General features: G+C 34.2%; 1 protein-coding gene across 1 annotated transcript in view; it reads left to right on the top strand.

Moving 5' to 3' along the window:
* LOC145097409 (protein DETOXIFICATION 14-like) overlaps window positions 1-13,820 on the top strand; it is a 28,859-nt gene extending 15,039 nt beyond the window's left edge. The window contains exons 2-7 of the mRNA XM_079034959.1: window positions 11,990-12,534; window positions 12,616-12,702; window positions 12,802-12,858; window positions 12,939-13,177; window positions 13,253-13,458; window positions 13,552-13,820. Of these exons, the coding sequence (XP_078891085.1) occupies window positions 11,990-12,534; window positions 12,616-12,702; window positions 12,802-12,858; window positions 12,939-13,177; window positions 13,253-13,458; window positions 13,552-13,605 (1,188 nt within the window). The 3' untranslated portion in view covers window positions 13,606-13,820. The remainder of the gene's footprint in view (window positions 1-11,989; window positions 12,535-12,615; window positions 12,703-12,801; window positions 12,859-12,938; window positions 13,178-13,252; window positions 13,459-13,551) is intronic.
* Window positions 13,821-24,151: the final 10,331 nt, after the last annotated feature.

Here is a 24,151-nt window from a genome sequence, read left to right as displayed (position 1 = left end):
GATTCATCCTTCCATGCTCCACCTCTTCACTTTCTCTTAGTCCTTGTAAATCACCACAAATGTGAAAACCACATCCTGTAAGGAGCCAATACTGATTAGGTTGTGAGTTATTAGTGTGAATAGTGTAAATACCTGCCAACGATGGCTTTACTTTTCCATCCTTGATGTCCTGCAAGTACTTGGGGCAGCTTCGTTTCCAATGGCCCTTATCATTACAATAGAAGCAAATAGCCTCTTTGGGATCACTAACAGAAGGAATATCATAATTGGGCTTCGCTTTAGGGTCATTGCTAGATGAACCAACATGGGTCTTGCCCTTCCAGTTCTACTTAGAAGCACCTTTCCTTTTCTTTCCTTTGTTTTTCCCAATGGCAAGGACATAAGCATTTTTAGAGGTAGGAGTTTGATTCTTCTTTAATCCTTACTCAGCTGTTTGCAATAAGTCATGGAGTTGAGCCATTATGGTTTGTGTGTTGTTCAATTGATAAGCCAAAATGAACTGATCATAAAAAGGTGGTAAAGAGTTAAGGACCATGTCTATGGCCTTCTCCTCATTGAAATTCAAATTTAGCATGTCAAGGTGCTCCACATATCTTTGTATTCCTTGCACATGGTTGTAGACAGACTCTCCCTCCTTCAATTTGCAAGCCATTAATGCTTTGATGATCTCATACTTTTCTTGATGATAGCTCTTGTGAAACTTTTCCACAAGATCCAAGTTCGTCTCGTATGGCCAATAGTCCTCATAAAACTTTTGAAACTCAGGAATCATGGTGGCAACCATGATGCAAGCAACCTTAGTCGCGTCGTCATCATGTTTATTGTAGGAGGCTATTTCTTTAGGAGTAGCATTGGCCTCATTGATGTCAACGAGTTGTTTCTCAAGGACCTACTCTTTGCCTTTGTATTGAAGAGCCATCTTGACGTTGCATATCCAATCATTGTAGTTGGTTCCATCCAATGTCACCTTGGACATGATCCAGATAAGCGGAAAGTTGTGGTAAGAATTTTAAGGAACATAAGCATGACCTGAAGTAGAAATCTATAGAGAAAAGAAAGTAGTTTTAGTTTGATGATAATAATCCTTAATCTTTTAACCAATAATTAATATTTAAGGCTAGGATCCAAAATAACAATTCACAACTAAGAACAGGGATTTCGTATTCTTATCACGAATTTATGAAGGTATGTGATGTGTATATTTTAATGTGCTATTTTTTTATTTATAAATCCTAGTCTATCACATCTAAACACACTGTACAGGTAGTGAACCTGATCTAGCATAGTAAAGTTTTTATAAACAAGGGTGTCGAACACAAGGGGATGGTGGTCAATTAATTTGGAATTCTTGATTATAGATTACACAAAACACACAAAAACAATAAAGAAAGGGTGTTATTAAATTAAAACTCAAATAACAACTTAACATCAAATATTGATAAACTGATTGGAAAACAAATCTATTTATGTATTTTGGTTTAGACAAATTACATCTCAATTTAATGGCTAACTACTAATACAATGGATATTTATTCATTTTTCACCGATTCCTAATATGACTAGCATCATTGTCAGACTATTAATCCTTTGGTTGTAACACAAGTATTAATTCATTGATCAAGTGAACAAACCATCATGCAAATTTGTATTTAATTCGTATTAAGCAAGATTTGATCTTTATTAATACTAATGATCATAAAAGTAAAATCATGCATAGAATGGTTATCTACTCATGCACATACATTAAAGTTCATAACTTTATTTCCTAGTCCTAGGTTTTGGTCCACCACTAGTCAAAATTACCAATGGTCATGGACAACTATGATTCAAATTAACACAGTCATAATGGTCATCTAGACTCTATTAATTAAGCAATAGGGAACAAAGTAACAATCGTTAACACATATGGATCTTGCAATCAAACTTGAAAAAATAAAGTAAATAAGAATAAGCAATCCAAATAGCAATTAAACCATAAACTAAAAAATTTATCAAATCATAAGCACAAAGTAAAAGGTTTTAACACCTAAATCAGAAAGTAAACACATAAAGGAATCACAATGGAATGCTAATCATGGTCAGAACAACAAACACATCATCTCTAGCATGGATTTGCTCCCAAATCCTTCAGATCTTCACTCCTGTCTGCTTAACGGCTTTCTGGACGCCTTCTAGACCCTCAAAACAGCATAAGGTGTGTTTCTTATCGACCAAGGAAGTATAAAATTCGTAATCTCCTTTCTGGTCCACCCTAGATCGCAATATATAGGTTTTGAAACTGACTTATGAATGTTGGTCGTTTATGAATTACGCTGGGCATACGTTGTAAATCATCACATTTTCTAAATTTGCGACCCGACCGTGAATGTTAGGCATTCCCCCATTACGTTGGGTTTAATGGGCCTCTTCAACCACTTCTTCTCTTCTTTCAATTTAGCTCCAATTCTAGTCCTTTTTGCTTCATTTCCCCTCTAGCAACAATTAAACCTGTAAAATATAAATTTAAGCATTATAAGTACCTTTTGGTTCTAAATAGCATAATAACATAATATAAAATAATATGAAAACATCATGAATATATGTATAAAATAGACCATTATCAAATTACCCCACACTAGTCTTTTGCTTGCCCTCAAGCAAAACTAATTTTATTATATTATTACATCAAAATCCTAGTCACCAACATCGCACATAACAATCCATTTTGAGCCCATCCATTGCATCAAGACCCCATATATTTTTATCTAATTTTTGTGAGAACTTTCCCAATTCTAAATACTAACGATCCTCATAAACACTTCCATGTCAATTTGAACAACATTCATTTTTGGCATTCTTACCTCCTATGCCCTTTTATTTACCCCCTTTTCATCTCAAAAGTTATTGTCAAATGCCAAGTGACTCAACAAAAAGGAAAATAATATATAATATAATTATCCTAAAAATATAACTATACTTTTATTTGTTGCAACATTTTCTTTTGGAACTTTTTCTCTTTTTTCACTTTTTTCTCACTTTTTTTTTTTCATTTTTCATTTTTTTTTTATCTTTTCTCAATATTTTAGCTTCCTGTAATAACATATTAGCAAACAAGTAACTTAAACTTAAACTTAGTTGCAACTTTTACTAATACTATAGTTCGTGAGTTTCTAAAAGATTCATTGGAGTACTCGGAATCCCTTAGGTCATTAATGGAGCCCATGACTTTCAATGCAACCGGTGTAATGATACTCTTCCTGTTTCGATCCGCGTTAACGTAATGCAGGTAGACACATATATAAAAATATCTCGTGGGGAATACTGGCCAAGTCCCAAAGGTCACAAATTGGCTCCACTCATGAACTATTACTTTATTTATATAATAACTAGACTCAACAATATAGAAAAGTAAACAGATAAACTTGATAAACCGACTCACTTTATTTTGACAGAAAGGACCCCGGAGATAAATTAGTCACTAGTAAGCTTTTTATTAGATATAGGGTTTCCCAAAGCCAAAACTTTTACATCCCTCAAACTGGGCAAGGTCGTGTTTTTGTCTCACGATTTCACTAGGACAGGTAAGCCACAAATATATACTATAACATATTTTGGCTCGATTAAATATCAAGACTTGCATCGGATCGTTGCACACAACACTAATAATCTAGATGTCAATATAAAAATACATTTTTTTAAATGTACTTGAATTTCAAAATTAGACTATTTTTACAAGTCTTTCTAAAATTTTATAAATTCTATCCATTTTTCAAATTTTTAATCAATAAGCTTGTATTCTTATATTCGGCCCCCTACCCCACACTTATTTGATGCAATGTCCCTATTATATAGTTAAACAATTAAAGAACATAAAAATAAAGAGGGAGAAAAAGGAACAGGCTCCCCTGGGGTTGTAGTGACTTGATCGAAACAAATGGGGGCTTCGAAAAGTTGCTCCAAAATTGGCTTGAAGACTAGAAACTGGAATACTGCTTTTGAGCGTGTTGGAAAATAAGACCAATAACACCGATTTCTGGATTGTGGTGCAAAGAATTGAAAATTAATGCAATGTACAGTGAACACAATTTGGGAAGTTTCAACCACATCGTGTCTTCGAATGAGGAAAAATCAGAATCGCGAATAAAAGCTTGGCCAGGACGTGGTAAGTGTTGACCATGTCGTGGTCTCTAGAATGGCAGCTTCCTCTCGCGATGAAAAACTCCCCCACGACATAGAAAAGTGTCAACCATGTCATGGCAGTCAGACCTAGTCGTGTTGGAATAAAACTCCATGGCATGGGAACAACTCTTCTATACCATAGGACTCGATTAGGTCAGGAACACCATTCTTAGAAAAATAATCCCTAACGAAATCGCCGTGCACCCCACACTTATTGAAAGTCATGGCTCACGATTGTCAACTTCAAACTCTCACACAAATTTTTCTCTTGTGATAAAATAGTAGTCGGACCTAGCGGTTGAACTTATTGAAGGCATCTAAAGGGCAAAAATTATGCAAAGATCTAAAACATCAAGAGCATGAACATGGAAAACAAAATAAAAATAAAAATAAAAAAACTCACTAAAATAACTAAAAATTAGCAAACCAAAATAAAAAAAAGGATATCACAATCACTCGTGTTCATCGAAATGAAGCTACAATTGTTGATTAAATCTCTTGCATGCAAGTTGTGGTTTGTGAAAAAAAACTTTTGAGACCTGTCATACTATTTCCTTTCTTTTGCTTGCACCATTAACTAATAAGTAGAACAAGAGTTGAATCAACTAGTCAATAGTGGCAAGAGTTCGTTCTTCCACTTAACCACCTGTACATGCCTTGCTATACTACGCCTCATGGATTGAGTTAGACAAATCACCAAATTAGTAGACTAATCAACTCAAGAATTCTCTAATCGCTTGCAATCTCGAAACCTATGATAAAAGTAAAACCAAACAATGCATATGATCACGAATTCCTACAAAATAACAAAAAAATATTCCCGATAAGTGACATGTTATCAAATAAAATAAAACTAAAAATGCAAAAACAAATAACGAATAATCAAATAAAATAAATTAACTGAAAACCCTTCCCCGACAATGGCTCAAAAAACTTGTTGTGTATATTTTAATGCACTAGTTTGTTTGTTTTTTTTTTTTTTTTTTTTTTTTTTTTTTTTTTTTTTTTTTTTTTTTTTTATAAATCCTAGTCTATCACATATAGTCACACCTTACAGGCAGTGAACCTGATCGATCATAATATAATTTTGATAAGCAAGGTTGTCGAACACAAGGGGAACGATGGTGAACTAATTTGGAATTTATGATTATAGGTTACACAAAAGACAAAAAAAAACTATAAAGAAGGGGTTTTGTTAAATTAAAACTAAAATAACAACCTAACATCACATATCGATAAACTGACTGGAAGACAAATCTCTTTAGGTACTTTGGTTTAGGCAAATTACATCTCAAAATAATGGCTAACTACTAATACAATGTATATTTATTCATTTTCACCGATTCCTAATATGACTAGCATCATTTTCAGACTACTAGTCCTTTGATTTTAACACAACTGTTAATTCATTGATCAAATGAACAAACAATCATGCAAATCTTTATTTAATTCGTATTAAGCAATATTTTATGTTTATTAAACCTAATAGTCATAGAAGTTAAATCATGCATATAATGGTCATCTACTTACGCACACACATTAAAGTTCATTACTTTATTTCCTAACCTTAGGTTTTGGTCCAACACTACTCATAATTACCAATGGTCATGGACAACTATGATTCAAATTAACACAATCAGAATGGCCATATAGACTCTATTAATTCAGAAATAGGGAAAAAAGTAACAATCTTTAACACATATGGATCTTGCAATCAAACTTGACAAAATAAATTAAATAAGAATAAAGAATCCAAATTGCAATTAAACCAAAAACTCATATGATTCATCAAATCATTAAAATGAAGTAAAAGGTTTTAACACTTAAATCAGAAAGTAAACACAAAATGGAATCATAGTGGAATGCTAATCATGGTTAGAACAACAAACCACATGATCTTTGGCATGAATCCGCTCCCTAATCCTTCAGATCTTCCCTCCTGTCAGCTTAATGACCTTTCGGCCGCCTTCTACACCCTCAAAACATCAGAATATGTGTTCTTTATTGACTAAGGAAGTATAAACTTTGTAATCTCCCTTCTAGTCCAGCCTAGATCACAATATATAGGTTTTGGAACCGCCTTACGAACTTTGGGAATTCATGAATTACGACGGGCGTACATTGTAAATCAACGCGTTTTCTGACTTTGCGACCCAGCCACGAATGCTGGCGTTCCCCCATTACGCTGGGCCTAATGAGCCTCTTCAGCGACTTATTCTCTTTTTGAAATTCAACCCAATTCCAGTCTTTTTCACTTCGTTTCCGTTCTAGCAACAATTATACTTGTAAAATATAAATTTAAACATTTTAAGTACCTTTTAGCTATAAATAGCATAAAAAACATAGTATAAAATAATCAGAATACGTCATGAACATACATATAAAATAGATGTTATCAGTAGGTAAAGGCAATTTACCAAATTCAAATATGAAATCCTTAGATCTTTTGAGATTCATTGATTCTTATCAATGACATGTTTAATATCTGATTATTCTCGTCTATTTGCGACTGGGATGCCGAGGATCACAAATAAGATGTGAATAACCATACAAATATGCTTGCCACTCTTAAAGTAATTTATCATCTCTAATTAATGTGTCAGTTAACCACACGCGCTCAATTAACAATGATAATTTTCAAGATGCTCATTGTTACTCTTTATAGTCACTATTAGTGTGCCCGTTAACCACAAATGCTGCACTAACTACTTATAAAGTATATTGTGCAATTTTATGGATTAACGTACTTTTCACATTTTTCCTAAAGTAACTAAGAGCGAGATTTTTTAAAAATAGTTATATATTATACTTATTAATGAGATTATGTCATATCAAACCTGTTCGGCTAACGACTCTCCACCATGCAAGAGAGCAGTAGGTAAGAGTAGATACCCAATGACGGTCATTTTTTAGGTCGTTTCCTTAAACTCCCCTTATAGACTACCTTCGTAAATGAGGCGTACTTGCAATTTTACTGACTTGTGTTATACATATTATATATTAAACTTTTAATTATACATATAAGGTGTATTTTAAATACTTTTTTAAAATACTAGCTGTAAATTTAAATTTTCGAAGTTAATATAAAAATTAATATAATTTAAAGTAAACCAATTATGATTTTAGTCTTTATCTTTTAATTAACAATTAATTAAATTAATCAAACCATAAGGATAATTCACAAATTCATGATATGGGATATCAGGTTACCAAGATAAATATTTTGGTGTTAAACAATTAAAATAATATTATCTAAAGTAATTATCGTAATCAATTTTGAATTAAGCAAAGAACAATTTCGCTATTGATAAGGTTCACCACGTTGTGGCAATCAACTACCACGTTATGGTAGAATAAAGAAAAATGCAGATATGAAGATCCACACTTCGTGGCAGAAGAGGACCATGACGTGGGGCCACTGCGTAATGACGATTCTGCAATATCTCCTAGTTGGATTTTGATCAAGTTAAAGCAATGCACTATCAATTGTTAGATAACCATACTCTCTGATACCACTGATGGATTTTAGATGCAATAACGTAGATAAATCCTTATACACTTAAGGGTACATGCAACCTAATAGATCTAGTCATAACACTATTGAAGTAACATTCTATTGAACAGCACAAACCCTATACACTAGCTAATTTCAAAATTCCTAAACAAGTTAGGGATTACATACCTTTTTTATTATTGTAGTAAAGAATCAAGCAATCCTTCTTGAAAAACTCTTGGATGCTAGCACCAGAAATCTCATGCCTCTCATGGTTCACATCCAAACCCTAGTAACTAGGAAACTTGAAGAGAGAAGAGGAGATGGGAAATTTTGGTTGGCTCTTAGGAATAGGAGCGATGGGCAAAATTTAGAGGCTAATGATCCTTATTTATAGCTGATAGGAAAACCCTTGATAACCCTTAATTGATTAAAATAATATTATCTTAAATCAGGTAATTATCTAGTTTCCTAATTATCTCCAAGGGATATTCTAGAACCCTAAGGAAGCCTCTAATTTTCGGCCATCATAGGACTATTCTAGCATCCTCTCGCGTCCAACTATTGAACAATATAACTTAGGTCTTCACACTTTTAATTAATCTAACTAATCCCAAAATTAATTCTAGTTAATTCTTAATTAAATAACACTATTTCTAATTAATATATTATTCTCATAACATACTAATAAATTCATTTATTTATATTTAATAATCATATAATAAATCAATTAATCAGTCTCTCTCTCTAAAAATTATCTTATTCAATTAGTAGGTTTGAGAGCAACCCACAAGGACTTTGTTAAGAATTCAAGTATATATCATTTTACTTATTGGATTAGACACCTAATCCAACAAAAAGAGCCCTCTCCGTGACCATTTTGGTGATCTCTGTCACCGTCTCAATAGTCTTTCTCAGATCCAGGTACTCCTGAGACAATATCTCCCTCCCTATAAGGGGAACATATCTCATACGAAACATCTTCGAGAACTGCTATCAAGTAACAGTAACCCTCTACTCAGGAGTATAAGAACCAGACACCGATCTCCACCAATGCTTCACCCCTAGCCAAAGAAGGTTCATGGCGTACTTGACCTTTTGGTCATCTAGACATGAACATATGAAGAAGAAAACCTCCGCATCAGACAACCAACTAATCGCCAGAATAGGCTATTTGACCCCATCAAACTCTGGGGGATTTATGTTGTTGAAGTCCCGATACTAGAATGATCTCTCCCCCTAAATCCCCGTAGCAGTAACAAGCGTGGTAGCTGCAGCAGCAACAACCTTAGTGAGGGCAGCATATCGATTATCAAATAGTTTGATCATAATGGTCTTTATCGATCCACACAGCTCTGAATTGAACCCAGAACAACAGTAGCCACCTCAACGACAATAATCTTTGGTATCTGGTCGTTAGTCAACCTTGTCCTATCCTGGCCACCCGCTCCAGATCCTCTCGTGAATACCATACTGAAAATGAACCAAAATATATCAAAAATTCCACAATTCAAACAATCATAGATAGACTAAACCCTCAGAGTTTGTGACTTCTTTGCTACACATATGGGTCCTGTGCTTCCAATAGTACCAACCAATACTACATTCCACACCTACCCATATTTGTCTCAATGGATCATCACAAACTGCTCGAAAACAACCCACAACTAGGATACACATACATCCTATCATCACTCTCTCGAGAGTGGATAAGCATTCCTCAAGTGGCCTTCTACACCCACATTCTCACTCATGAAACTTTCACCAACCCTGCAACCGCTCGTGCATGCTAATCATACATAATGTTGCATTCTATAGATAGTTGAATATTTGATTCTACCCCAAGCCCACAACCAGACAAGGAATAAGAAACATTTTCAGGAAACCCTATCATGTAATTCTTGAAGATCCCTAGCCTACTACTAGCATGCAGTTCTAACATAATCATTAATAATAAATAACAATGTGGATAAATTGGGGTACTTTCTTGCTCCGACGGATCGTACACATACCATCCTTCCTTGGTTACTTTGAAAACAAGCTGAACACAATTTTGAAAATAAATTGAAAACTTTTGTAGATACTTAGTTTGAGTTTGGATTCACACGGATGCTCATCTAATTCTGTCATACCAGGACTGTGATACCAAATTGTAGCATCCTAAATATCAAGGAAAAAAATTTCATTTTAAATAGCCAATCGCAACGTTAATTGTTTACAAAAAATTGTTTCCGAAGATAATTATCACATATCAGAGTGTACCAAAATCAAATGTCATAAAATCAGAAGGATGTACACGATCTCGCCTTTGCTTGTCCCCGATTATCTGAAGTAATCGAAACATAAAACTTAAACTGTAAGCTAAAGCTTAGTGTGTTTCCCTCATATACCACACAACATAACATATATAAAACATATACTGGGTCCACAACCTCCTGGTTAGATTAACCCTGGCCGAGAACCTTCCGGTTGGATTGCCCTAGCCCATAGCCTTTCGGTTAGATTGCCTAATACATATTAGGTCCACAACCTCCCAGTTGGATTACCCTAGTTCCATAATTTGTCAGTTTGATTGCCCAGGTTTGTTGACTTAACACACAAAGCAATACAATCTCAACCCCACCACACTATGTCGACATATATAATAGATAAAACACATAATAACAACTAGATAATCATGTAGATCTTAACATATCAATATAGCAGAGCAATATTTCAAACTAGAATACACAATTTACTGTGCCGACATTGGTACCATCGACCCACAAGTATAGTGAGGAAACCTCACCTCAGTCTGAAAAGATAGCAGAAAAGAATGCTCCTCAAATTGTCAACTCTACGTGTCACCTATATAGAAAACAGTGACCTAGACTAAATTCACAGCTGAAAATACCTAAAATACCCTAGGTCAACTTGGTTAAAATCATGGTCAATGTAAAAGGTCAAAAAGTCAACTGAATCAACTCAGACTAAGTACACTCGGTCTACTCTGCTACTACGCCCGACGTACTACACTTCTTGACCAGATTGTAGGGTCTTGACCACGTTTGCACAATGTACCGTCAGGTGCGCCCAATGTACGCATCTGCCAACTTTCATTTCTAGTAAGTGCTTAATCCGTTAGGACACTTCGTCCAAAACCCATATCTAGTTCAAAATAATGTCCTAAGTCATAAAGTTTCCAACTTTATGATTTTCCAAGGCTAGAAAGGGTCCAATAACTAAACCCTAAGTTATTGCATAAACCATCAACTCATATCTCATGCATGAAGAAAGGAAAGGAACCAAGATCATATTTTTGTGGTTCTAAACACCTAAAAACACAAGGAAGGACAACCTTTATGGGTTGGAGTAATTCATACTCATGAACACCAAGCACAAAGGACGAAAAGCATAAATCTTAAGAGCTAACAAGATCCAAAGCAAATAAACATCAAAGTCTGAAGTTTATACCTCCAAAAGATGTCTGAGGGCAAGATACTTCTGGATCTAGATGGTCTTGAGCTTCTAAGGGGAATCCACTTCCTTCTTCTCCTTTCAAGAACACCAACAATACACTCTAAGGATTAAAATGCTTACAAAGGTGGATTAGGGTTTCAAGGTATGAAATGGAGCTGGAGGGTGATGAGGGAATGAATCTTTGGGAGTTAATGATGCTTATATAAGGTCCAAACAAATTAGGGTTTTGGCATCAACCACGTATGCCCAATGTACTAGGCTGCCCAACATGTTTTCTCTTTAAGGACCAAAGGAGTAATTTTCATAATAAGGGCATAAATGGAAGGTTACTTGCATAATGGATGTTACAACACAAAAACCCTAGAAACGTAGAAATCCTAGAAAACCAATAGAAATACATAAAAAATACTTTGAGGTATATTTTTTTTTGACTTTATAAACATTCAAAATCGCATATATATATATATATATATATATATATATATATATATATATATATACCTTAAAAAAATTAAGAATAATTTTTTTAGTTAAATGTTTTTAGACATGTATAAAAAGAAATATTGTGACGTTTCTTTTCTTACAGACAAATTTTTATTTATTTTTCTTATATATATATATATATATATATATATATATATATATATATATATAATAAAATTATTAAAAACAATGTTTATTTAAGTTTTTACTATAACTATAACAACAACAACAACAACAACGATATCAATAAAATAATAAATTTTTTCAAGAAAATTTCAATATTTTATAACAATTTAAAAAATAATTCTAAGATAATTTGTTACCGGTTTTAAATAGGTAGAAAAATATTTTTTTTATATAATATTATATCAATTTTAAAACTTCAAAATTTTATAGTTTGGAATGTCAAGTGCCCTTGAAACTTTATGCGGACAAGCATACGGAGCAAAGCAATACGAGAGGGTTGGTACCTACACATATGGCGCCATAATTTCACTCATTTTCATCTGTTTCCCCATTTCCATTTTGTGGATTTACATCGACAGACTCCTAATCCTTTTGGGCCAAGACCCTTCAATTTCAATCGAAGCACGTAAATTCTCAGTCTGGCTAATCCCTTCGCTTTTCCCCTATGCCATACTCCAATCTATCACTCGCTACCTCCAGTCACAAAGTCTCATCTTTCCGATGCTATGGACGTCAGTTGTAGTACTTGTTCTTCACGTACCCGTATGTTGGGTTCTAGTGTTTAAGCTCGGACTTGGGACAGCTGGAGCCGCGTTAGCCATTGGAACTTCATATACTTTGAATGCGATTCTTCTTGGGCTTTACTTGTGTTACTCCAAATCATGCGAACAGACTCGTGTAACGTTCTCAGGAGATGTTTTTTCAAGCATCAAGGAGTTCTTTCGCTTTGCCATTCCATCTGCTGTCATGATTTGGTAAAAGCTCGAAGAACCTTCAAAAAACTCTAACATTTACACCATTTGAAAGATGTAATTCATGGATATTTTTTTTTGTAGTCTTGAATGGTGGTCATATGAGATTGTGATTTTGTTATCTGGGTTGTTGCCAAATCCTCAATTAGAGACTTCAGTGCTTTCAATTTGGTAATCTTCTTTCAATCTTCTGCACAAACTTATAAAACTTACGATTTTTGAACATTTCATACAAATTTAACATCTCTCGTATCATCTTTTTTGTAACAGCCTCACGATTAGCACCATACACTACTTCATACCTTACTCATTCGGAGCTGCTGTAAGGTTTGCACTTAACCTGTTCGAACGTTTTGCCAAAGTGAACATACATCCAATTCCCAGACTAAAATTCTAATCGTTTTCAGCACACGAGTATCCAATGAACTAGGAGCTGGGAACCCAGATGCTGCAAAAACCGCTCTCATGGCTGCATCAGGTCTTGGAGCAGTGGAAGCAATCATCGCCATAACCACTCTCCTATGCTCACGTTCTATTCTGGGTTATGCATTTGGTACAGAGAAACAACTAGTCGACTATGTGAAAGACATCACCTTTCTTCTTTGTTTCACCATATTTACAGACACAATACAAGCAATTCTTTCGGGTAAGCTTAAACCCTAACAAAAGCTACTGAGATTTGGTCTTCAAAATGATAATGAAAGTTGCTTCTTGTAAACAGGAGTTGCTAGAGGGAGTGGTTGGCAACATATTGGGGCTTACATTAATCTTGGATCGTATTATCTTGCTGGAATCCCAATGGCTTTGGTTCTTGGTTTTGTGTTGAATCTAAAAGGGGAAGGATTGTGGAGTGGATTAATTGTTGGATCAATGGTGCAATGTGTTCTACTTACTCTTGTGACATCTTTTACGAGTTGGGAAAAACAGGTTATTGATTCAACCCATAAAGTTCTTTCGATTTTAGAAGTTTACTAAGGTATGAAGTGATAAATTTGAATGATCTTTGTGTGTATATATCAGGCGACAAAGGCGAGAGAACGGATTTTGGATGAGGCCAGTAATGATGAGGAATGATACTTCAAGAAAATGGGTACTCAACATACACTTGACCTATCAAATTCTATATTTGTTTATGATGTTTAAAAATATTCTTGAAGAAATGAAAAGGGAAACATAAAATGAGGATAAATTTCTGAAAAGTTAGAACTTAATTGTTATGTATAAAATTGTTCTTTATTTTGTATTATGTTAAAAGAAAACACTATATATAGTTTAAATGATTAAGTCATGTTCCAATTAAAAGTCATAGTAGTGCTAATAAAAGCTAAAGAAATTTGCACATGCTCTCTGTCTCGTTTAACATGGTAGCACTAGTCATAAAAGCCTTATAATCTACCATTACAAACAACTTATTTGCATTGCTTGTCATGTTTTTCATTGATTTATAAAAAATTAGGATGTCGTAACTGATACAAAACATAAGTATAAACAGACTTTACAATATTTTAGACTAACACTATAAATCTCCTAGAATCTCTCATCGTGCATGTACCTTGGTAACGATACCTGTGATACAAAGAAGTTGAGTGAATCAGGTTGGGAAACCTGGTAAGTACATAGAGATTTCAACCCACAACAATATAGTTAATATGTCTAATTATCAAACAAACAATTAACCCAATTATCCATCCTCGTTTTCTTCTATATTAATTTCTCAGAACATCTCTTAAGGATCATCACCTATATCGGATTTCATCGCTAAGGACTTTTCCTAAGGTTCGTCGTCTAATCATCGCATTTGATATTTTCATCGCTAAGGGCTTCTCCTAATGTTCATTGTCTATCATCGCACTGACAGTAATGCTTCATGGATTCCTCCGCAATATATGTCAGTAGAGTACATCACATGAAAACACAATTCGTACATCGCTTGAACTCATAATTAATCACCTACCACGTTGCATTCCTGCTGGTATTCCACCGAACTGTTTAGATTAGTCTATGGTTTACATCTATACTCTGGTAGATGACTACATCACAATCATCACAATCATCACCAGTAAGGGGGTCTGGGCATCACCTAATAATTTTTTTCATCTCTCATATCCCATCTTTCATCTCTCATCTCTCATCACCCATCACTATCCGATATATATATATATATATATATATATATATATATATATATATATATATATATATGACTAGGTTATTTTATTTCTTACATTTATTGTGTGCTAGAATGCACCACTAAGAATTTAGTAAATTAAATAATTATTTAATTAAATAAATATAGATATTGAATGATTTCCATAATTATATGTATATTAAATGATATCCATAATTATAATTCTCCTTTTATGAAAACTAATTAAATTCATCATTAATGTCAGCAATAACATTTTTTCAGAATGAATTCGCATCTAGGTTTTTTTATATGAGTTCGTATTTTGTTTCAGGACTCACTCACTTAAAATAAAATAAAGTTGTATGGAATATGAAGAACGAGAGCATTCTGGAGAGCATTTAATATACATATAATTAATACTAAATTCCTATTGGTGCATTCTAGCACATAATAGATGTGAGGAACATTTATACCTCTCTCTCTCTCTCTTTCTCTCTCTCTCTCTCTATATATATATATATATATATATATATATATTGTATATTGTATATGAAAATACTTATATAATAAAATCGACTAAAATTATATCATATTCACCCAACATATAATGCAGATAATAAGTGCACATAACATTTAATTATCTAAATAATTCATATCTATGTGTACGATTAAAGTAACTATGCATTCACTTGATCAATGTAGATACCTCTGAATTTGGGCATAACTTTGCCTTGGTACTTTAGTTTTTCCTCTTACGTGACCTACGTTCGAATATTACAAAGTCTTAGTCTTATATTCCTGGCGACTAATGATAGTCTACATTCCTCACTAATCCTAATGTCTACATCAGGATCTATCAAGTAAGAACAACCAGGTAAGATCATATCGGAGGTACCATCCGTTTGGTATATAGAGTATACTGTTTGGGCATACCACTTTAGACACCTCACTAAATCTAGCCTAGAAATCATCCCTGTAAGTAGATCAATTAATATAATGACTCGGAATCACTAATAAATCTTATTTATAGATTCTTAGCAAAGACTATGAATATAAATATAAGTTACACTAAAATAAAGTTGAGTGTAGTTTAACTTACAAAGATTTCCTAGACAAAAGTCCGAAAATTATACCAGTAGAACCCTGGCCTGCTAGCTACTAGATGTTAGGCTCTCAAGGACCTTAGGGCTTCGCCAAATACTTAAAACTAAGGGAATCTGGGCTCTAGATTGAGAGAAACTCGAGAGAGGATGTTTGGGTTGGTGTGGAAATCAAATGAGAGGTCTGAAGTATTTATATGACAAGTGTGCGCTGTGCCCAACCAAGCTTGTGCCGCGCCCAACCGTTCTCGACACTCCTTCCTCTTAAAACATGACACATGGCGAATTTTGGCTGGTCCTGCCACACAACTTCCAGAAGATGTGTGTTGCGCCTCTATTGCGCGAGGTGCACTCGGGAAACCTAAAAAAATTCATATCTTCTTCATATGAACTCCATTTTTGATGTTCTTTATATCCACGTGTAGCTATCGATGAGATCTACGACATTCATTTAGGCTCAGTCGGCTAATTGTTACTTTATTTTTAAAGCTATGTTTTTGATGGGCTTAAACTATTAAAGTCTGTATAAAAATCATTACTCTATTATACTATGTCTATTCTCGACTGCCTTCTTATCGACGAATAGGTATTGAAGAGATCTTCAACTCTCGCTTAGATTGCTTTTCTTAACAATTGACCGAATTTTATTTTAGTTTGTTTGTTGTGCACTGCTGCGCTGAGACTTTAAAAAATCATAACTTCCTCTCATGAAGTTAGATTTGGAAGATATCTATATGTATGCTCTCGGTTTAACGACTACTATGACTTTCATTTAGACTATTTTTTCTAAATAACCTTATGTTATAAACATCGACTTATTGCCACGATGAATAATTATCCTATTATTTTTTAATCATCTAACCCATCTTGCGGGCATTATAAATGTGCATGGCCATCTTCCATGCACCTAGGCAACATATTCACCATGCATGGAGTGCGTTCAACATCATACCAACACATCCCTGAGTCTTCATGATCAACACAACACATTCATGAGTAATAGGGGATCATCCTTCATGGTAGATCATATATAACAAGCCTGGAGCACATTGTCCACAACTTCGAGTGCATTTACTATTAGAAGCATGGTTATTAAGATTTTGTTTTTGATCTTAAGATCTTATCATTTAAAGATCCTACAAGCAAAAAACGATTATGGTCACACCAAGATCTATCTCAAAGCAAGATCTATATTAGGATCTTAAGATCCCGACTAGGATTTTAAGATCTTACACAATCCGATCCCACCTCTTTAGTTTTAGTATAAATTCAAGCCTAAATTGTGTTTTCAACTTCAAATTAAGCATTTCAAGTTGCAAGAAGTCTAATAGAGCATCACCGCTTCATCAATTCATCTCATATTAGGTAGAACATACCCATGATATTTTCTTTGTAATCTTATGCCTTTAGTTGTACATAAACATAATTATATTTTTTCTTTTTCTACTTGAGATGTTTTTTTCTTAATTTTTACGGTTTTCATTAATTCTTAAAAAATTAAATTTATTTCACTATTAACGTCTTAATTAACATCGATTTATAATGTATATTACAAACTGATGTCCTTTTTGAGCAAATTTAAATATGTGTTCATTTTAGTAGGATCTTCTTATCCCGACCCAATATTACAACCACAATCTTGTAAAATGTAAAATCATCTTAGGCAACATTGCAATCTTGACAACCTTGGTTGGAAGCATGCCCATGGTCATGCCTAGTTTGTGATTATTATTAATAGTAGAGTCTTTTTAAGTTACACACAAGAAAAGTTCTAAGCATAAAATGGCAATAGAGTTAATGAGGATCTAGTTTGTTAGCTTATTAATTAGTCAACAATAAGTTAATGAGAAACTTGTAGATCTTAAGTGGTTAAACTGAAAGTTTTTAAATTTCAAATACTTGAAGATAATTTGTCTATTTAGTCAAGATAATGACTAGATAAACTAGTATTTATTCTATCCTAGTCATAAGAGAAGGAAAATCCGTCCCTCCTATTGAATCTCTCCTCTTTCTCAACTTTTCTTCTCTCTCCTTCGCTCCTCTCGGTTTTGAGCCCCAAAATCCAAAACCCTAATTGTCTAGGATTTGTGTTCACGGTTTGATCACACGTACTGTTGGGATTTTCAAGAGTTGCAAGGCACTTCTTCTTGGGTACAAATTCATCATAGGAATCTCCGTTTGGGTTCTATCTCATCCATAGAACACAACTACCCAAGCAAGAATAAATAAACCAAACTCTTCAAGGGTTGTATGTTCTTGTAGCAAATGGTACATGGATCATTGATCCTTTGTATGGAATATGTTCTTTATACGCTTCCGTTGCGTTTGCGGTTTTGTTTTAATCTGTACATATATTCCATCATACATTGTTTCATGTCTTTTTGTACAATAATATAAATGGTTGTGTGAAAATTATTTTTCATGATTTTTTACTTGAAAGAACAAGCCATGATTTTAATATTTTTTTATGCTCTTGGCTTTTTTAATTGCAGAAAAATAACATTTTTTTTGAAACTCACGTTTTGAGTGTGCATGACTTCGACTTGCATGGACTAAAAATCTAGGGCTTCCATAAAAATTGCAACACATTTTAGTTTTTTTGCTTAAAACCTTCGATTTTTGGCAGGAAAACTCACGAGTTTTAGGGTTGCTTTGTAGTAATCAAAGTAACTCTTGTTTTTTGTGTACATGGCCACAGTTTGCATATAATAAACTACTAGGGTTTAAAAGATTTAATAACACTTAAAAGAAAGGCCCTCCAAGCTACAAGTAAGCTCACAGTTTTGAGCTTCATGTAAACCAAATGTTTTACAAAAGTTAGTTGCCTAGAAGTATGTTGTGTTTTGAAATCAGAAGTGTATCGAAATTTCTATATAGTTGTTTGGATAATTTCAAACATGTTAAATCATAAAAACTATTGTATATAAATTTATTTGTAGTTTTATGATTATTAGCCTAACATAATGATCTAAAATTTGTAAAGTAAGTTCAAAATAAGTGTAATTCATTTTTCATGGATCCAGTAACACCTTGCCTCAACTAGACATATGTTGTGTTGTTTTGTTTGGTATTTTGGTCTTTTTTTGTGAATTATTTGTCACTTTGGTTATTTATTTTGTAATACTAATTTCCTTTTAGTTGTTAGGAAATTTTTATTAAAATAGAAAATGTAACAAAATAAAGGCCCTCCAGTACTAGCTAACGACCATGGAGATTGGAACCTAAAAAAGTTAAACCGTACATCAACCATTGGATTTTTTAATAGTATATAAAATTGATTGAATAACTTAAATGAATTGTTTTCCAAATTTAAGTAAAAAAAGAAAACAAAAACCCATTTTTATAAAATTCAAATCACATGCTACCCATAAAAAACCACAAACTTTACTTAGTCTTTCTACATGGGGAAGTGCATCTTTCCAATTCGTCAGTTATACTTTATTTAAAGTGATGTAATACTCACGATAAGTCAAGCCTATCTTAGGTTAAATGTCACATGGTTTTCGCATGGTTGATTTACCATCCAAGCTCATGATCCACAACATCCATGTCATGAGAAAACATGAGCATGGTAGGGATTAAACATGACATTGACATAAGTTAATGAATCTCGATAGAACTAGAAGTATAATATAGATTAAAACTGGTAAATAGTGTTACCTATATAAATAGGTTCTTGATGTGATTACGTGACAACCGGAAATTTCTATCTTGTACAAACCATTCACTTCAATCAAAGTCAGACTTGTTTTTGCTAACTTTTAGCACTGTTTAAAGTTTGTTTGAGCATTCTGAGCTTAAGTACACCAAAGGAATGAGTGAAAGGAAGAGCCAATTGAAGTTTTAACCAATCATTCAAACCATAAAACTCCAATTCTTGGAGTTTACGGCCATAACTAGATTTTACGGTCGTAAACTCTAGGGTATATATATGACACTTAGTCATTTTCAATCACTTTTCACATATCCAAGGCTAGAAATCGGATTCTCTCTCAAGGATCATAAGATTTTGCTTCCAATCTTCAAAAACGTAAACAAATCCTTCCATCTATGTGTTAACAAACCACTTATCCTTGATAACCCTTTGAATTCTTCCATTAATTTCATCTTTTGAGTCTACATCTTCAAGATCATTCAAGAACATCAAGAACACACTTGCTCTTTGGGCTGAAAACTACTCCATCTAGCTTCTACATTGTGAGTACCCTCTTATATACTTACTATCTTATTAGAACCACTGAATTACTCCTTGAAATCAAGCAATTTCCCAAGAACATGAGGTGTTTACGTCCAACACAATCTCCTTTGGCCTTAAACCCTAATTAATGGTGCAATGGTGCCAACACAATCTCCTTTGGCCTTAAACCCTAGATCACTTCCATCATAATTATAAGACCTTAAAACACAAAATGGTACAAATTACCATGAGTTTACGGCCGTAAACTCATTAGGCCATAAACCCATGGGCCGTAAACTCATGTGGGTAATGCCATTTGGGCCGTAAACTCCTATGTGAGGCGCTACACCCCTTATATGCAACCCTATGTGGTTTAATACTTCATAACAAGTGTTTCCTAGTCCGTAAGGTTGTTCCATTTCAAGATTAGATGTTTTAAACACTAATTAGATGCTTATATGTGTCATTATATGTTAAATAGGATCCGTGTGTGCTCAAGTCTTCACTTGACGCTTAGCATCCTATACCGATCTTTCATTCGCATCACTCACTATAGGTGAGTTCATACCTCTTAATCTACCTTTTAAATGTTTTTAAATGCTTTTATGGGGGGGATACAAGTTGAAACATTATAGTTATTATATCAATCACATGTGATTAATAACTTTCAAACAAATGGATTTGCTATACTTTTAACTGCTTTATCGAACAAACTACTTCAAAATTTTTATTAAACTCTTTTACATGTTAAACTCTTTATTAAACTTATATATTGTTAAAACCATGTCTAATTCATATATAGTTATATAAGTAAGGTTGGAAGGACTTAGGACTGATAACTGACTATATTTCCTTTTCCTTGTTTGGTTATGGACTTAGAGTACTCTGTTGTTTGTCCAAGTGTCATTTGATCCTTAGTTATATATTATGTATATATGTATTGGCATAAAAGATTTTTCCTCAGTTTAACACACTCAGCTATACAAACAACTCTACTAGTAAAATATAATAGGTATAGTTTAGGAAGTCACTATTCACTAGTTCTAGTTCAATGAAACATACAAAGAGTTAGTTCATACATAAGTAAATAAATACTATAAAGAGAAATAGATTCAGAATACTATAACGAGAAACAATACTTACTATAAGAGAAACAAATATAGAATACTATAACGAGAAACAATACATACTATACACTATACAAGAGAACATACTATGATGAGAAACAAAGAGAACGTAGTACATACTAGACAAAGAGAACACTAGTATATACAATACATATACAAGAATACTATAACATAAATGTGAGTCACCACTTCGGGGCATGGCATCACTTCTATGGCTCGTTTTGTAACCAGAGTCTCTTGGAGGGAGAGCGTAAATTTGTGTATAGATCTATACGAGACTGACCGTCCTACACCTTGCTGCTAGCTACAGCGGGACATGTAGGTCTATGTTTGACGAATGTCATACCATTTCGACGTCTTCGAGCGTCGTGTTTTACTAGTCGATCAAGTATGGTTACAATCTTATCACATTGTACCTTAAATAAAAATTGTCTTAATGTTGTTAGTATAGCAGTAGTCACTATAATACAACACTACATTACTTTATTATTTTCCCATTGCATTCACATTATGATCTTCTCACATAAACGGTAATGTATAAACTATATTTTCTTAATGGTAGTCACACTTGGGAAAATACACACTTTTACAAGAAACAAACATACAGAACATTTGATGCCTTGGTAGAAGGCTACTTTTAGTAGAAAATATATGATTTTCTAGGAGATACAAACACTTACAACAAACATTTACTACAAACATTTACAAACTTATACATCAAACTCATACAAACATTTTCATACAAACAATGACACTAAAATGCTTATGAACTCACCAGCTTTAAAGCTGATAAACTCTTTCAAAATAACTTGTTTCAAAGAAGATGGAGGTGTCAAGACTCATCTCTTATTTGGATTCGTATTTTTGGTGTCTTATAAACTATACAGAACACACTTGTATTAAATTATATTATTAATGCAATGGATGATGTTGTTTCTTTGTTACTATTATGCTTTGCTGTGATAATTTACATGACGTCCTCCACCCCAGAACGTTTCCGCCGTTCTGGTTTTGGGGTGTGACAGATTGGTATCAGAGCATTGTTTATAGTGAATCGAGTATATCAACCAATAAAAGATATACAAACTATAAGCACAACGGGAATAAAATACTCTGACCAAGAGTTTCTACTTTTAAATAATAAAATATTTAACCAAGTATACATACCTGCATTCATACTAAAATCAGTGTCACTAGGATAGAACAAAAGTATTACGGTTGTTGAATAACACAATTAGGCTTAGAGACATATAGTCAAATCTGGGTGTGATATAGCCTGATCAACTATATTTTTCCAAGGAGTGACTAGCATGTGCCTAAGAATGGTTGTGAGGTTGCAACAAGTCTAAAAACTTACCAACACTACTACGATAAGGACATTAGAACAGAACATAAACCTAAAATACTATAGGAGTATTTTGTGTTACTATAATCACTTATTTGAGACCTAAAAAGGACTTTACTAGTAGGTCAATAGTTGCTAAGTGGATACGCTAAGGTTATATGTGACTAAGGTGTCATAGACTTAGAATCTGTGATCTTTACTTTACTTCCTGTTCCTTGTTTGGTTGTGCGTTTGGAGTTAGGGTTACTTATTCGAAGGTCTATCCTATTTTGGTGTCATATGAATGGTATGCACTATGCAAGTATTAAAGTAACTAGTAAGGATCATCTTATAATTATCTAAATTAGTACGTCTATTTTTATAAGATTTTTATACCCCTTTCTCGCATAGATATCATGGTTGGATTCCATCCTCCTGGCGACCCGTACTTCCCAAGCGAAGGCAATGCTGGATGGCTTGAAGCTGAGCCAGAAGATGATCATCCAATCCCTTTGGATGATCACCTCACAGAAGGCTTTTCGGAGAGTTCTGACTCTGAACCCGAAGTCAATAACCTACCCTCAGTGGCTCAAATCCCTAATGCTAACCCTCGTCCAACATTTCAAGGTCCCACACCTCTATGGGCAACAAACTTGAACAGATGGAGCCACGAACAGTGTCAAACCTTACCTTACAACGGAGATCGAAGCTTCTATAATTTGAGCGAGGGAGGCTCAACTAACTGAGTCCTGCTCATTATGGTCCGCATGATTGCTCGGAATGATGAACAAGGTCGAGCAGCTATCGATCGAGTCATGGAAATTGATACTAATTCGGGCGTTAACACGGTCCATATTTGCCACCTCGAAGAGGCTCTGGATGGGACTACGAGAGCCAATGAGGCTCTACAGAGAGATCTTGCTGCAACCCAAGCTGAAGTCAGGGAACTTCGAGCTCAGCAAGCAGCGTATGAAAAACGCATGAGGGATATGGAGCGTCGTCTGGCAAAATCAAGGACTCATTCTAGAGGTTCTCGTCGTAGATAGAGCCTACTCAACTTTCTTTTTTGGATATAACTTATAATATGTAAAAACTCTAGTTTAATTTCCTATCTATGTGAAGACTTTGAATCTGTTAAGTCTTGTTAGGTCGTAGCCCTGTAAAATTTTCTATCTTGGTCTGATGTAAGACCTACTTCTAGGTCATTTTTCCCAACCTTGTTACATCTGTAATACCAGTATTATTGAAAGATATCTAATCTCATGGAAATTATTATCCAAGTGCTTTCATCTTTCTAGTACTAGATCTATATTCAATCATACTATTCAATTGTGTTGTGGGGCTATGGAGAGTTAGTCTACGAGTCACTCTCATCAATCTCTATATTGAATTCTTACCAATATCCTTATATTTGTGATCTTATAGCTACACGATGCCTCCCCGTCGATCAACGAGACACACTACTTCAATAACTCCGAATCAAACTCCGACACCTCCTCCTCCATATAACCTAGCAGCTATCCAAGCTGATGTGAATGCGGCTGTTACAACAGCTCTAGCACAATTCACCACTACCGATACTAGTGGGAGTGGGACTTATGTGCCTCCCACTATTGTCGAAGCTCTAGTACGTGCTAGGGAGTGCTCGTACAAGGACTTCACCAGCTACAAACCCAGGGCCTTCAATAGAATTGGTGGAATCATTGCCCTCTCGCAATGGTTCGAGAAGACGGAGTCGATCTTTGAGATCTGCTCCTGTCCGGA

Source organism: Lactuca serriola, chromosome 4 (genome assembly GCF_051521515.1).
Source record: "Lactuca serriola cultivar US96UC23 chromosome 4, Lser_US96UC23_V15, whole genome shotgun sequence".
Taxonomy (NCBI): domain Eukaryota; kingdom Viridiplantae; phylum Streptophyta; class Magnoliopsida; order Asterales; family Asteraceae; genus Lactuca; species Lactuca serriola.
This window is presented reverse-complemented; position numbering and strand designations above follow the sequence as displayed.